Source organism: Rhagoletis pomonella, unplaced genomic scaffold (genome assembly GCF_013731165.1).
Source record: "Rhagoletis pomonella isolate Grant_MI unplaced genomic scaffold, Rhpom_1.0 Rhpom_scaffold_00016, whole genome shotgun sequence".
NCBI classification, from domain to species: domain Eukaryota; kingdom Metazoa; phylum Arthropoda; class Insecta; order Diptera; family Tephritidae; genus Rhagoletis; species Rhagoletis pomonella.
In genome coordinates, this window is record NW_023458570.1 from 5,488,153 (window position 1) to 5,506,199 (window position 18,047).

The window sequence follows — 18,047 nt, forward strand, 5'->3', positions numbered from 1 at the left end:
GAATAATTATATTACGGATAAAATTTTATTCGAATAATTATCTAAATAACAATTTATTCGAATAATGCCCAACTCTGATATTTAGTATACATATAAGGCAAATTGTTTGCCAAGAGAACTGGAGAAAAAAATAATATACATACCTACTAATTTACCCTCTGTTCCTTTGCTCGCCCGGTTTACAGGATGTATTCAAAATGCCTCGTTTCCATATACACATTTGCAATATCTTCAGTAATATATGACTAAATCCTGTAAACCGAACTAGCCTCAACTAATTAACAAACATACAATTATTACAGGTTTATTCTGCTCATTACCAAGGATTTTCTAACCGGAAACTTTTGCTACCAAAAATGTTACCCCTTCTTGTCACCGCGATTCTATATGCGTTGGTAATGCAATCAAAATATTAAGCAATTCAGTTAAAGGACTATAACAAAATTTACCGGTTACAAGAGTGTACAGAATGCGAAAAGGATGTGAAATGCTGGTGGGCACGGGCTGCCCGCGGGCAAAGCTCTTTCACGCTTTGTATACATTTAATATAGAAAGCTTGACAGCTTTTCCCGCGGACATGGTGAAGCCAAGCACCGGTTTAAAAATTTACAGGAACTTTATTTACCGGTTAAAAAATTTCTGTTCGCAGAATAAACCTGTTATTCTCCAGCAGTTAAATTTCTACTGTCTCAGAACAGTTCAAAGTTAATTCTCTGCAAAATTAAAAAAAGCTCTGGCGCTGTGAACTTAAAATCCAATTTTACATCAGGATGTTATCAAGGATTTAGTTAACATTGGTTGTTGCATTGGCTACATTGGAACGCATGTTGCTGGTCTCTTGTAGAGGTACCCACTGTGCGATTGAATTTTTGGAACGAAACATTTCTTCGAAAAATATACGTTCATCAGGACGTACTTCTGTAGAGTTACCAATAATGGCACGTCCAAGAATTTCGCTCGAACCTATTTAAAAATGCAAGAATAGAGAAAATATTATATGTACATACATTAACTATAATATACATATTAATTCACAACGGCCCTAACCAAAATTTTTTTTATTTTACAGGAGAAGCAAAAAAACATTATAAAAAGAGTATCAAAAACAGGTAGGGCTTTTTAAAAAGTGGCATGTAATTTCGTTGTTTTTGGTACTAACACTTTAAAATTTTTGCTGAAGGTATATTTTAACACCCCTACCCTATCTGTGAAAAACGCAGTTTCGAAAAAAGTGTTGCTTAGGGCTTTGTGCATTAAGGTTACGATATACAAATATGTATGTACAGTAGACTGCATCACTCCTAATACAAAAAAAAAATAAATCGATATAGTTTTTCCATTGGAATTATAAAATCTATTATATTTTAAGACGTCCACCAAAATATTTCGGAAAAATATTAAGATTTAAGCGAGCTGGACTGATTTGAAAATACCTCCAAAAATGGAGTTTTTTATTAATAAAAATAGTTTCTTAAAGATTTTTTTTTAAAAAATCCTCTCAAATGACAAAACGGTGTAAGTTTAAAAAATTTACATAAAAATATTAAAAAAAAATTAAAAAAAAAGTTTGAGCGGAATCGTAATAATGGGATTTGTGATGCTGTTTTTTAACTTTTTTCAAAGATTGGTATAAGAAAAACTTGAATAACTGAACCTAAACTCTTCCGATTTAGACTTGTGAGGTATCATTTGAAAAGTACTTTCTCACCTTTTTTATTTCTTTGCTAATAAGGTCATTCAAAGGATGAAAGAGAAAGGTAGGATGAACGAACATCATTCAAAGTTGAGTTAAGATATGTTGGTATTTGAAAAAAAATTGGGAGACGAATGACTTTTTTGCATAGAAATAAAAAGAGTGGGAAACTACCTTTCCACTGAGATCCCATAAGTCTAAATCGGAATAGTTTTGACCCAGTTATTTAAGTTTTTCGTAAATCAATCTTTGAAAATAGTAAAAACACATCTTTGAAAAAAGCAAACAGCATCAAAAATCTCATTGGTACGATTCCGTTGAAAAGATTTTTAAATATTTTTATGCAGATTTTTTAAGCCTTACTTGTTTTGTCATCTGAGGGGACTTTTTCAAAAAATTTCTTTAAGAAACTATTTTTATTCATAAGAATCTCCATTTTTGGAGGTATTTTCAAATCTGTCCAGCTCACTTAAATCTTAATATTTTTCCGAAATATTTTGGTGGACGTCTTAAAATATAATAATGTATAGAACTTAATCATAATTTTTTTTTTTATAAAAATATAACATATTCCATGGTGCAATAAAAAATGTGGTTTCAGTAAAAATATGGCATTTCATTTGACAAAACTAGCTCTCATAACATAAAATGCTGCTTACATACATCACTTTATATACCATTTAAATGCAATTCCCATACAAAAGTATTGCATTAATACCTGAGCCAGGATGACAAGAGGAGTTTTAAGACCTGTCCTGTCCTGAAATGGGCACACAAAATAATAATTTAAATGACGATATGTAAATTCACGATTAAATAACATAAGAAAAAGATAATAATTTTAGCAGTCCCGCACAAAATTTGAAGAAGAATTTTGATGAGATGTGGTGATCTCCGAAATGGCAGCTATAACTTCTACCATTTGTAAAACTATCGTTGTTTTTCCACAATAATTTTTCATTACAAACGGCCTCAATCTCAACAAAATTATTGAATATGATTTGTTATTAGATCAATTAATAGCAAAAAACAAGTATTTAAGGACGAGCAAGCCTCCAAGTAAAAATTCTAACAAAAAATAGAAATTAACTAAAAAAGCAACAACCACATGATCGAGTCTAGATAGCTTCGCCTGATTTTAGTTCGGTTGACATATGAAAAAGTGGAAAAAGCAACAACAGTTTTCGTGGCGAACTTAACTCAGGGGGTAGACCGCTGGTTTTGTAATCCCAAGTCGCTGGTTCATATCCCAGTAACGCCGATGAAGAAGTCTAATGAGGATGTTTAGGCCAGTAGCCTAAAGTCATTAATTTCCTACTGAGTGGCCGCGCTTCTAAGTAAAAGTCATCTTAAAAATCATTTTAAGCACATAACGGTCACCCTTCCAATAGTCCACCGAACCAACTGTTTTCGTTTCATTAAGAAACATAGAATTTGCTGAACAGCAGGTTCGGTGGAAAAGGACTAAATTTCGCTCGTCCATTCCAATTTTGTGATGGCCAAAGGAGGACTCCAGCTGCAGCAGCAGACACCACGTAAGTCAGCCAGCTACTTTGTAAAATAAACGTAAGTGAACTTCATTTGAATTTTTCAATTACATAAGCATAGCTACATATCCATATGTACATGTAAACCACTGAATAAATGAGTTGACTATCATGTATGTAATATACTAATAGGGTTGCCAGATTTTTTATGCGCGAAATCAGTACGTTGGACTTTTTCATGCTAAAAAAATCAGTACTTTTCAGTACATTTTTATTCAAAGCAAAATTATGAATGTAAGTAACAGATAATACTTTAAAACGCTAGAGTGCTAGTTTTTAAAAATATTTTATAACAATATTAATATTTAACAATATTTTATATAAAATATAGTTTATAAAAAATAAAAGTGTTATGCACTTTAACATGAGTGTACAGTGTACACATCATTATACACAGAAGCCAATAAATTATTTTATATTTATGACATTTTTGAATAGTCATAATGAGGTCATTTCCAGTAGCCAAAGAATTCTATACAATTCATTTTAAACTTACTTTTAATTTGCAGTTCTCTTTAAAAAATTTTAATCAAAAGTCGGTTTCACTCTTTGCGCCAGGAAGCAAACTTTATACTTAAGATCCTCTCAGTTGCTTTGTTTGAGTGTGGTATTGAAAAAAAAAAACAAAATTACATATTTTTTCAAACTGTGGTAAAATACTACTATTTAGGGACTTCATCTGTAATTCCTCATGGCTTAAATTAATTTTTTCAACTAAGCAAAGACTTTTACAGACTAAGAATTCGCTAAAAGAGTATCTAACTCTATATCTTGTATGCAAAACTCGTTTACAATATCAGTAAATTGTGAAAAAGAACTGTAAGTTATAGGCAAAAGCCATTTCAATGTTCAAATTTGTTATTATTAAAATGAAAGTTAGTTTCTACATAGATAACTAACAGCACTCGACAAAACAACGTCAGCCTTATTTTAAAAAAATTTAAGCTCCCTCATATTATCGCAACTGGTACGTAACGACCCGTCGATATGCCCATAAAACGATTGATATTTTTAACCTACTTCTAAAAAAGGAGGAGGTTATCCTAACTTAATAGCATAACTTTGGACCACGTCAACCGATTTTTTGCATCGGAAAGGTAGTGTCTCAGAGGTGGTCCCATACTAATCTGGTTTAGATCCGATCAGTGGATCATGAAATATGTATATATATATACATTTTTTTATGTCGGTTTTTTTGTTTGCTAAAAATTACTTGCTGTTGTATTAATTTCTTGGGCATATCAAACAATATTTGAAACATGTCAACTATAATTAAATTATTTTCTTTTTACTTTTTACAGTACAGGTTAAGGAAGTCCCAGCGTCAGTGTTGCCAGAATATTTTGAAGAAAAAAGCTAGATTGTCTCCAAAAAAGGCTAAAAAAGGCAATTATTTTTTTTCGAGCTAAAAAAAAGCTAAAAACAAAAAATAATTTTTTGCTTTCTTTTTCAAATTTATTGAGTTTCAAACATAACAATTTGGCATAAATCTTTATATGTACATAACCATGATACAAAAATTTAAAGGATTTACTTTTAGCGTTGTAGTTGCTCTGAAAATTTCAATTTTATAAAGTAGACATATGTATGTATTTCACAATCAAAATCACTGGCGCTACTTTCATGCGAAATTTCATCAACCGATCGCTTCGTCAAATATCTTCAACAAAAAAACCATTAAAAGAGACAATACAATTTGAGATCTAGTGAAATTTACCTATCCATTGGTTGAGGTTAAAATTAAAAAATTCGTAGTACAAAGCACAGCTCTTTTCCGATGCCACCCAGTTAAAAAATGCTAACTAATAGTAATATGCAAACCGGTTTGTGCTGTACGATAGTCGATAACTTTTTTGTGCTTACTATTTTCAGAGTTACCATAAACAAATTTTTCTGTGATATCTATTTATCTATTACTATTTTTAGAGTTACCATAACACATTTTTTTATGATATATATATTATTTTCTAAATATCGATTCAATAAAGAACTTAAGTAAGAAAAAAGAAAAACGGCTAGAAAAGGCCAAATGAAATTAAGAAAAAGCTTAAAAAAAAGCTAAAAGCTAAATCACTTATTTTGAGGCTAAATGCATTCAAAAAAAGCTAAATTTAGCCTGAAAAAGGCCGAAGTGGCAACACTGCCCAGCGTTATGTAAAAACCTTAAGAAAATCCTAAAGTATTTTGTTTGAATTGCGTACTGATTGAAGAAATGAATAAAATCAGTACAAGAGTTGTAAAATCAGTACTGTACTGATAAAATCACTACATCTGGCAACTGTATATACTAATCACTGTTCGTTCTCATTTATTTTATGCGATAACGACTGCCCGTGAGACCAACCGATATTTACGGCAGATTCGTCTAGAGGTGATGTGGTGATCTCCGAAATAGCAGCTATAATTTCTGCCATTTGTAAAACTATTGTTATTTTCCCACCATAATTTTTATTAAAACCGGCTTCAAGCTCAGCAAAATGGTTGAATTTAATTCTTTCCGCAAATTTCTTGTTAAAACATAGTTCATCCTATAGTAAAACAAGTAAGAGTAGCGCTGTCTTCGGCTATGCCGAAGGCTTCATACCTTTCATGAACATCTGAAAACTTTACTATAACAGATAACTGCGTTTTAAAAAACGTATATATTCACAGCACACATAGATAGAGGAGTTACATATATACAAAATCTTATCTAAACAATCAGAGAGATGGAAGATATAACTTATATAGCACCAATCTAAGTGATTTTCACTGCTGTGTGATCGGTATGTAAACCGGTAACACAATTTAATGGGTCTAGCTTCCTACATAAAGGAGATATATCGCAAAAACTGGTATAGGAATAATTAGTGGTATACGAGATAAGGCTTATACAGCATAGATTTTGACAATTTTCTCAGTAGACTTTGTATTATTATTTATACAATAGCTTACGAAATTTATCGGTTTTAGCTGTCCAAATAAATTAGTTTTGCATTGAAACCCCATATCTGAACAATCAGTTATATGGAGGCAATATATAAGTTACAGTGACCCGATCTTTGTTAATTTTACTGTAGACTATCTATCGATAATAAGTGAAAATAGTGCAAAATATCATGTTTCTAGCTGCATATATTTCGAAATTATAACAAAGAATCTCATATAGATTACAATTCACCAAATCTTCCCGATCTCTTGCTATATGCAATACTAAATTTACGTGCTTAGTATCTCAACGTCAGTTTTTTATTTTCTCAATCCGTCTTTGGAATACCCTGCCCGCAGCGATTAGCGAACTAATGCGTCATTTTGCCAAATGAATACTAAGGGTCTTGACATCGCTTCATGTCTCCTTCCTCTCCATCTTTCTTCTCTTTTCATTTTATATAACTTTTACCCCTACTTTTCATTTTTATTATTTTATTTTGTTTTAATTTTTTATTTTATATAGATTTGTAATTACATGTAACTTTAGGTTGTAAGATATCATACATTGTAAATATAACTATTGGTTGTCGTGTGTGATTAAATAAATAAATAAATATCTGAACAATCAGTTGTATGGGAGCTATATGTAAAAGTGACCCGATCTTTGTTATTTTCACTGTAAGAATTCTGTTGATAATCGTTGGAAGTATTGCAAAATTTCATGTTCCTAGCTGCATAAATCGAGGAGGCATAACGAAAATTCTCATAACTGAACAATCAGTTGAATGGGAGATATATGTTACAGTGACCCTATCTTTGTTATTTTCACTGTAAATATTCTGTTAATAATGAGTGAAAACGGTGAGAATTTTCATGTTCCTAGCTGCATAAATGGAGAAGTTTTGGCAAAAAATCTCATATCTGAACAATCAGTTGTATGGATGCTATAGGTTATAGTGACCCGATCTTCGCCAATTTCTCTGAAAGTATTCTTCCGATAATGAGTGACAACAGTTCAAAATTACATGTTACTAGCTACCTAAATGGAGGAGTTATAACGAAAAATCTTATATCTGAACAATCAGTAGTACGGGAGCTATAGGTTATAGTGACCCGATCTTTGTAATTTTCACTCTAAGTTCTCTGTTGATAATGGGTGGAAGTATTGCAAAATTTCATGTTCTTAGCTGCATAAATGGAGAAGTTATAACGAAAAATCTCATATCTGAACAATCAGTTGTATGGGAGCTATATGTTATATTGGTCCGATTCTTCGGGTTCCGACAAATGATTAATACAATATAAAAATACACCCACGTACCAAATTTCATCCGGATATCTCGAAAACTGAGAGACTAGATTGCATACAAACAGACGGACAGACAAACAGACAGACGGACAGACGGACATGGCTAAATCGACTCAGCTCGACGTTCTGATCATTTAATTATACATTTTAATGGGTCTATCTCTTCTTGTTCTGGTACTTACAAACATCTGACCAAAGTTATAATACCATTTCATGCTCATGAAAGGTATAAAAAACATACAAATAAAAAAGGTCATAAATTCTTGGTACTTAAACGAAAATGGTTCGCAAAGGTTTCCCAGGTACTATACAATTATTGATTCAAATGAACTGAACGTGTCTACTTTCCACAACTCAACAACGGATCCCACGGGATTCCAAATTAGCTCAGATATCTTTCCCTTACTCAAAAAAAAAAGATAATAAAGAGCAAAAATTGGAACGCGCCACAGTGAAATCGTCTTTCTCGTCTCAAAAGCTATAATATTGGTGTAATAAGACATACAAACACATTTTTGGAAAAAATCCGGTGGATTTTGCATTTTTTTTTCGAAGAAGACTATTTCTGACCAATTCTTTTAGGGTAAAGGAGTAATTGTGGGCCAATGGCAGTATTTTTCCGTGAAGGGGAATAAAAAAAGCTTTTAAAACCATTTTGTTTCATATCACAATATTGCTTCTGTCGAAAGCGCTACGCTTAATTCGCATGGAGTGTTCAAAAAGCACACTGTGCGCCCCCTACCTTATTGTAAAGTTTATGGTTTTTTGCAGATTCAGGCTACAAAATATTGCAACACGAAGCATTACGGGACGATGCGGGAAGCGGGACGATATGTAGGCATCATGGTAGCAAACTCATTTTTGACGATTCCCCGATTTCGACAATGAAATTTCCCGATTTTGCCCGAAATATCGTAAAATTCCGCTAAACTTAAACGTAGAATACGAGATATTATTAAGATCAAAGTGAAGTTAAAAACGGTACATGAAATACTCGTTTTAATTGTATTGAATTGAATTTAATAAATCAATATGAAGTGCAAAATATTAGCACTTAGCAATAGAGAAGCGATCCACATTAATTTCAATCATATGTACCATCAGCTTTTAAATATACATACATATGCCATGACTTGTATCACCAATACGATTCATTTTTATTTCCTTTCATACTGCAGAAGTTTTTATTACTCTTTATATTAGCCTAGGTCGCCGTATTAGTGTACTTCTTCGTGTTCGTGCTCCTCTTCGCATTATTTTTGTCTTCGGATTTGTGCATAAGTTAGCTAAGACTTCTGAAACAGCTGGAACCCCTCCTAAATATAGTTACAAAATAAAGAAATCTCTTGCGTCTGATATTGGGATACCTACACATTTCATGTGCCTGATGAATTAAGTTAAACTTTATTTTTTTAAATACATGACAAGGCTCCTAAATACAATTGAGAAATAAAACCCTTTTAAACCCATTTCATTTCATAATAATAATAATCCCAACGGTTTTTACCCTGAATTTTTTGCGCCGTGTCACGATAGGCAGAAGTTTGTTAAGTGTCGAGATCTAAAACTATTCAGCTACAGAACTAAATTCAGCAGCTGATTTTATGTCTTTCTGTTAATGATTCATTTATTAAGAGAGGATAGAATCGCTTTCTTAATGCTGAAAAGCGAATCAGATATATCAAATACGCTGGAATTAGAGTTAAAATCCTGGCATAAGCAACGGAGTGGCTCGTGTAATTCAAAATTAGTTTTACAAGTTTTCAAAAATAGGGGATAAAAGTGTCTTAATACACGGGAGGGAACATTAAGGCTAACTTCACCCAGAAGAAGCGAACTTGAAATTGAGCCTGTTAGTAATTTAACTATAAAAATTGTACCAAGCATTTGCCTGCGGCTGGAAAGTGTAGGAAGATTAATAAGTTTTAATCGGCTCGTATAAGGTGGAAGGTTATATAGAGAATCCCAACGCAAAAAGTAGGAATTGTTTTTGAATTGATTCTATCTTGTCTGAGTAAATTTGATACCTTGGATTCCAAACCACCAAACCGTATTCCAGAATCGTTCTAACTAATGTTGTAAACAGGGTTTTAGTGATGTAAGGGTCACTAAATTCTTTTGACCGTCGCACATAGGGGTATTTGAACGATTTAGGCGGCCAAACACCAATTTGATAAAATTTTGGAGAAAACTTAAAAAATTAGTCACATTTGATAGAGAACATTCCAAATAACATTTCCCAGTCCCCCTCACTTTTCTAACTTGCACAGCGAACGCTCACCGTTGACCGGAAACAGAATATTCTAACGCTGCTTATAAATAAATTTTCGCTCTCTAGAAAGATCGTGACGGTTTTAAGTTAATATTTTGACTACTGCATTATATTCTTAAAAAGTAGTGATGGCTCCGCATACAGACCGTAATAATGCATTTAAGGGTAATTTTTTTTTAATAATTTTATTAAGCAAAAGTTCAATTTAAATGTAACGAAAACAGCGGTTTTCAACGAGTATTTTTTTGTTAATTTTTGTGAATATTAAGGAATTTGTTGTACCCCCGGGAGAGATCCCGTTATTATTCTTTGTTCAATTGAAAGCTTAGAAATTTGGCTAATATAGTGTGAAAAGACTGCCCGCAGAAAATGGCAGATAAGTGGTATTTCTTAACTTAGAAAATGTATTAAGGAAAAATCTAAAAACGCGACTAGTATATAGTAACACTACTTTAGATTTATTTTAACACTAAAATTAAACTTTTTAGATGAATTTGAGGCCGCATGTTTTCTTGGACCTTTCGGTCCTGTTGCTAGAAATCTGCGGGAATGTAAGGCGAACCCAACTATGTTATATATTTCGGAATAAACATTTGTTTTCCTTTACATTGGTGTTATATAAGTGATGATTAAAGAAATAGTTTTGGATATACAAGCGTTTAAATTAAAATAAATCTACGATATTTCAGTAAATATTGTATCCGAATTGTTAAAAATTAGTATGTAAACTAAAATTTTGGAACAAAATAGGATTATTATTAAAGTTTTAGAAAATAGGTGTGGCCCCGCCCACTTATGATGAAATGCTGTATATCAGTATCCACTTCACTAATCCGTACCAAACTCGGTATGAGCCTTGCTTAGGCTATATCTAACATAACTGCTAAAAATTCTTGAAATCGGGCGATAACCACGCCCACTTCCCATATAACGGTGATTTACAGAAACGCGAAAACTGCGATAAATCAATAACTACTGAAGCTAATTCACTCTAAACCGATTCTTGGAATAACCTCTTAGCATTAATGAAAATTATAAATTTTTGTATAATGGGCGTGGCGCCGCGCACTTTTGACCACAAATGTATATCTCGGTAACCGATTTATCAATTTGTACCAAACTCGGTGCACTTGGTATGGAAAAGCAATGCGTTGAAAATACGAAAACTCCGATATTTCAGTAATTTAGGATGCTAATTTACTCCAAGTTAATGCTTACAATATTCTCTTAACAATAAATAAGACTGTTATTATTACAAAAATGTAGTTTTATTACAATGGGTGCGTTCGAGTTACGTAATAATTACCGCAATATTGCAGACTTGTTGCTTTCCTGATGACATGTTGCTGAAGCTCAACTTCAACTTTTCTAAAATGTTGCAGAAATTGCGCAAATGTTTATGTTGCTTTTGATTTGCCAATGATGAGTAACTGATTGTCAAAATCTTATACGTCCAAATTTTCGCGTAGAACGTGATACTCTTTCATAAAAGAGTAAAACTGCCGCATTAATTGCACCTCGAATACACCCATTTCTTACCTATCCTGTGATACATATTTGAATTATTTAATTCCTTCAAATAAAGTTGAATTTGATTTTTTAAACCCTGGAAGGTTCTTTAGAGATAAAGCCTTTTCAAACCCATTTTCATTGATACCCATATTGCAGCAATTCATATAAAAAATTGAACAAATTTTTTTAACAGGTGGCAACTCTGTTAATGTTTTAACCTACTTGATTTTAAACATTTACAATTCTATATTCATAAAAATAATTTTGGCCGCATAAATCGGCTAAATACCCCTATGTGCGTCGTTTCACAAATGCAAGTACACCTTTAGCCTTGTTGACTGTGATTGTGATACCAAGGTCCACAAAATTTTATACCTGTTGCAAATTATGGTTATTTATTGTATAAGAAACTGGCTGAACAGCTCTTCGCGAGAAGTACATTACTTTACATGTTTCCAGATTTAGAGGCATACGGTTAACATAGTACCGTTAGCCACGCTGTTTAAGTCTGCTGTAGCAAAGGCTTTTCTTTGCTTGATACGTACGATTTATAAAGTTTCACATCATCCGCGTACATTAAAATTTTTGAAAATTTTATATCTGTAGAAATATCGTTTATAAAAAGCAAGAACAGAATCGGGCCTAGGTGGTTACCTTGCCGGACTCCTTCAGTAACATCAATGACGTCAGAAATAGTATTTTTAAACATAACCCTTTGTGATCCATCATAGAGGTATGAAGAGATCCAACGTAGAAAATTAGGTTGAAGGCCAAGAAAATCAAGTTTATAGATGAGCAACGTGTGGCATGCTTTGTCAAATGCTTTACTGAAGTCGGTATATATATCAATCACATTTTTGTTTTCACTAAACGCTTTCTATAGGTTGTGAACTCAAGTAAATTTGTTGAAGTTGATTTGCCTTTGCAAAACCCATGTTGACAGTATGAAATGGTAGAGGAGATAGAATGCGTCAACTGATTTTTAATAATTGCTTCAAATAATTTAGGAATTGCAGAGAGCTTAGCTTTGCGCTGATAGTCTACACCGAGGACTTGCTACCGCTTTTATGTAGCGGGGTTATGAACGATTCCTTCCATACAGTTGGAAAGATGCCTGCTTTAAGAGACAAATTAAACATGGCTCATAGATATAATCAGCACAATTTATAAGACCTCATCAGGACCATAACTAAAAGACTGCTCTAAGGACTTCAGGTAAACTAATGCATTATCGGGAGATATTATTGGGGTATGTATTGAGTTAATTGGACTTTTCAGAGTTTAAAATGATTGTCAAAGTAGGGGGGAGTTGATGGAGTAATTGGATTTAACAAACTATGCGAACATGTTAGAAGTTGTTTGATTATCACTAGAGACGGTATTTTGATACTTCATGGCGGAAGGAAACCCACGTACATTTCGCTTGGAGTTTACGAAATCATAAAATGATTTGGGGTTATATATTATACGTCGTTTGATTTTACACAAGTAAGCTTTATAACACTTTTTGTTTAATTCAAAGAAGTTGTGACGCAATAGTGAGTATTTTACATAGTATGAGTGTAAACCGGTTATTTATGTAATCTAAGATAACGTGACTTTCTGTTTTTCAATTTCTCAGTTCTTTAGTGAACCATAATTGTGTTTGTTCTTCAGGAACATACATGCGTTTAGGCACATACTTTTCAAATAATTGATGTACAGTAAAATTAAAATGTGCAACGCTTTGCTCAACTTTTTCTTTGTATATAGGCCGCGACAATTTAGACAATTCTTTAATCAGTTTTTTAAAGTTGGCTTTCGAAAAATCAAAGCGAATATTTCGTTTGTATGTTTGGATACCGCGATTTTGATACCCATATTTTTTTAATAATTGCTTTAACTTATTAATTAATTTGAGTTTACCTTTTTAAACAGGTGGCAACCCTCTTCAATATTATTAATATTCAAACTAGGGATATCTTACGACCCTCGTTTCACGTCATGTCTTAATATTTCATTTAACTTATGTATACTTTAATTAAATTGCAATTTTAAAACGGGTAGCAACCCTATTCATAATATTGTAGAACAAAAACCTTATTGAACCTTTTTCGACCGACACACGTACACGATACATATTTGAATTGTATATCTAATTCCCCTAATTCAAGTTAAATTTAATTTCTAAAACATATGGCAGCCCTCTTAAATAAGGTTAAGAAAAAAACATTTTTAACCCATGACAATTTATACTCATACTTTAATAATTTACTAGAGGGCCAGTTACTGTCAAAATTTGACAGTTTTTCTAGTTTTTAGGAGCCTTGGAGAGGGTTTCTAACTTAACACGTACCAAAACTTATACGGTACAAATTAACCTACCGGAACATCTTCTGCGTTGGAACTAAAACGAAACTAAAATTTTTTTATCTTAGAAGGTCTTTGGACTTCAGCAGGACTAAGAATTGACCCGATACCTTTCACGTTATCGGTAAATATTATTGATTTGATACATATCGATAGTTCGATGAATTTCAAAAACACTAAAATCCGGTAACTCAACAAAATTCGTTAACTCGACCAATTTCGATAACTGTCAAATTCGATGGCTCGATAAATTTCGATAACTCAAAAATGTAAAAACTTTGGATGCCTTTATAAATTTTTACTTTTGACATCTCCACATTTTTCGAAAACTATCTAAACATTTTGATAACTCGTTACACTTTGTTAAGGCGATTAAATTCGATAGGCAGTGATATGTCGATAAGCTTATATAACCTTGAAATTTCGATAAATCGATATATTTTGAAAATTCCATAAACTTCGATTCGTTGAACCAACCAATTTCAGTAGATCAATAATTATCGATAACTCTGTAAGTTGAAAGAACTCCATGCATTACGACACCTCGATAAATTTCGTTAAGTATATAAATAATGATAATTCAATAAATATCGATAACTTGATACATTTCTTTAACTTGACAAATTTCGTTAATCCCACACGTTTTTATAGCTCGATAGCTATCCGTAAATTTGGACAACTAAGTTTCTGTGTCTATAAATTTCGACAACTCAGTAAACATTGATCAGTTGGAATAATTCGATACGTTGCGATAATAAACTTCGATGATTCGATAAATTTCAGTAACCTTTATGGCTGATTTATTTCGATTCCTATCGGAAAATTTCGCCTCTGTTAACCTAATTCTTATGTATTTCTCATTGTCTCAATTTTCGCCTTTATCTCAATTTTCGTCTTTATCTTCACTTTTGCCTTTTTTTGTCTTCATCGTTATCACTTGTTTCTTCATCTTCATATTTATCTTTATTTCAAAGTTTAATTTCAAATACGAAGTAAAACAAAATGCGAAACAGCTTAAATTGTACAGGTTGCAAAAATAACCATACACAAATATGGAAATTTTTAAACGACGATTTTCAACCAATTTTGAAACTATAAAAACTCTCCTCATCTACAGAAAATTACCTTTCCAACGGTGTTTTTGGTTTTGAAATCGGTAACTTTACCTTGGTTTTCATCTTTGCTTTTATCTTTCACATCTTTGCTTATATCCTTTTCTTTTTCTATTCACGTAGATGAGATGAGGTGCGATGACGTGATAAGATGTGACGTGATTTTATGTGATGTGATAGGATGTCATGTCATGTGTTGTCACATCCTCTGATGTCATACCATATGATGTCATATCATGTGATGCCACGTCATGTAATGCCATGTCATGTCATACGATGTCAGATAATGTGATGTCAAGTCATGTGAAGTCATGCCATATAATGTGTGTAATATCATATAATGTCATGTCACGTGATATCGTGTGATGTGATATCATATTATGTGATGCAATATCATGTGATGTGTTGCCATGTAATGTGATCACATTCCATGTTCCGATTAGTATATCGATAGCCCTGTCGATAAAAATACCGATAACAATATCCATAAAGATAGAAAAATACAACCATTGTAAAATCAATGAATTCATCGATAAATACAACAATCTTCAGTATCGATTATTGTACATATCGTTAACAATATAAATGACTAAATCGATAACAAAATCAGTTATTTAATCGATTATTATGCCGATAACAATATCCATTATTGTATAGATAACAATATCGATTATTATATCGATTGAAATAGCGGTTATTTAATCAATAACAGTATCGACAACAATATCGATTATTTTATCGATAGCAATATCGATTATTATATCGATAAAAATATCGAGTTTTATATCGATAACAATATCGATCTTCATCCTCATCCTTTTCTTCATACTTATCTTTATTCTTGCATATTCCTCTTCACCTTTACCTTAAAGTGTTTAAATTTACTTTGATCTTCGTTTTTGCCTGTACCTCTAGGTATCTTTGTTTTTGTTTTTATTCTCAAACCGCTAAACCGCTGAGAACTATTTCCATGTGCATTATTCCCATTGAAATTGACAATTTATTCCCAACCAACCAACTGCCGCTAAAGAAGTTTCACTTCATAAATTCAAGAAATGTTCTTACCCTTTTAGTTACCCTAATTCTTATGTATCTGTCATTTTCTTCATTTTCGTCTTTATCTTCACTTTTGCCTTCTTTCTTTTTGACTTCATCGTTATCATTTATTTGATGAAGATGAAGATCTTCATATTTATCTTTATTTCAAAGCTTAATTTCAAATGTGTAGTGAAACAACAGGCGAAACATGTCAAATTGAACATGTTGCAGCGACATGTATACACAATTCGAAAATGTTTAAACGACGGTAATTTTCAACCAATTGTGAAACCATAAAAACTCTGCTCATCTACCGAAAAATGCCTTTCCAACGGTGTTCTTGGTTTTGAAATTGGTTCGGTAGAATCGCCAACGGAGGCAAAATTTATGTTAGCGTATTAATATATAGACTAGAGTGCCAGCCACTGTCGAAATTCGACTGTTCTTCTAGTTTTTTAAGACCTTTGGAGAGGTTTTGTTACTATGCCCGTCGCTTAACTTATAATGTACAAAATTACTTGCCGGAAAGCCTCCTGCTTTCGAACTTAACCTAAACTTAAATTTTTTATATCTTTGAAGGTCGTTGGCAGGACTTGGAATATAACCGATACATTCCAGTTTGTCGATGAATTTCGATAATTTTATACATATCGATAATTCAATGAATTTCAAGAACACTAAAATCCCTAAACACAACAATAAATATAGATACCTTGATATATTTCATAATTTAGTGTTTTGCCGGCTCGAGGTCAATTTTAAAAATTCTTTTATGAAAACACAAGTTTCTTGGTGTTTATTTCCGATATATTTCGGTTACGCTTCGGTAACCGTCCTCAGGGCAACTATTGACAAACATGTGAAACATAAAATATACGTAAACACAAATTCCAAAAACAATAATTAAAAAGAAAATATATACATACATTAATTTACACGTCCGCACTGTTTGACGTGGAGTTTGGTACTGTCGATTTGTTTGTAAGCAAGTGTCTGTACAAGTGAGCGCAGTTTTCAGTGTCCGTTTTGTAGTTCAGTCTTATGTTTGCCGGTGTGTTTATTATATGTAACATTTCTAATAGCCCGAACACAATGAAAACGACGAGCTACGGACTACAGCTGTCAAATTATTTTAACACGTACTCTTATGTAGATAATTATTTTGGCGACGACCGGGCTACGCGACGGCTGTGGTTGTGGCCAGATTAGATCTATTTCTATTTTTCCGGCGACAGATAAGGTTCTTCCTCTTCTTTTATGTCAAACTCATACAAATTCATGATGTCGCTGCCGCGTTCAAAAAAATCATGTCGCCATCGACAAAGCGTTTAGATAATGAAGATAACAAACTGGAAGCTGTGGCCCGTAGCTCGTCGTTTTCAATGTGTTCAGAAATTAAGGTAAAGCGCTTATTGTAGTGTTGTTCTTGTTGTAGAATCGCAGCGTCGTTGAAATTCGGTGAGTGGCCGCTAGCTGCACAGTGGGCCATGAGTGCTGTTTTTTAATATTTGTAAGCTGACATTGTTTCAAATCCGATTTCTGTTGTGCTAATCTAGTTTTTAATTTTGTGGTTCCTACATATAGGCTGTTACATGACTCGTTGTTTTTACCTTTACAAGGGATTTTATAAATAACATCACTTATTTCCAATTCGGGTATTTTTGACTTCGTTTTATTAAATATGTTTTTTAATGTATTTGTAGGTTTGTGGGCTATTTTTATTTTTCCTTTGTTGTAGCAGTCTGATTTAGCCAGGCGTTCTGACAGATGAGGGACATAAGTTAATGATTTAAATATTGTAGGATTTTCTGAGCTATGCTTACTGAATTGCAATTTTGATCTTTTTAATAATGTACTTATGATATTGTCCGGGAAATCATTGTTTTTTAATAATGATCGAATCTCTTTCTCCATCTCTTTGTGGTAAGTTTCGTCCGATATCTCCAACATTCGTCGTATACAGGCCATTGCTGTATTCATTATCATCGGTTTGGGGTGTTTAGAATTAAAATTGATGATTCGTCCTGATGATGTTGGTTTCTTATACCACCTTAATTTTAATTGGTTTCCTTGTCTGATTATTATGGAGTCTAGATAAGTTAATTTTCCGTTGTCCTCTAATTCTATTGTGAATTTTATATTCCTGTGAAAAGAATTCAGTGCGTCCAGTGTATTTTGTACCTCATTTTCATTTATTATGGCAAATAAATAAAACAAAATAGCCCACAAACCTACAAATACATTAAAAAACATATTTGATAAAACGAAGTCAAAAATACCCGAATTGGAAAAAAGTAATGTTATT

General features: G+C 32.6%; 1 protein-coding gene across 1 annotated transcript in view; it reads right to left on the reverse strand.

Moving 5' to 3' along the window:
- The window catches only part of LOC118749465 (synaptotagmin-5-like), a 159,200-nt gene continuing 141,153 nt past the window's right edge, over nt 1-18,047 (reverse strand). Inside the window, 1 exon segment of the mRNA XM_036484266.1 lies at nt 1-963. Within this exon segment, the coding sequence (XP_036340159.1) occupies nt 785-963 (179 nt within the window). The 3' untranslated portion in view covers nt 1-784.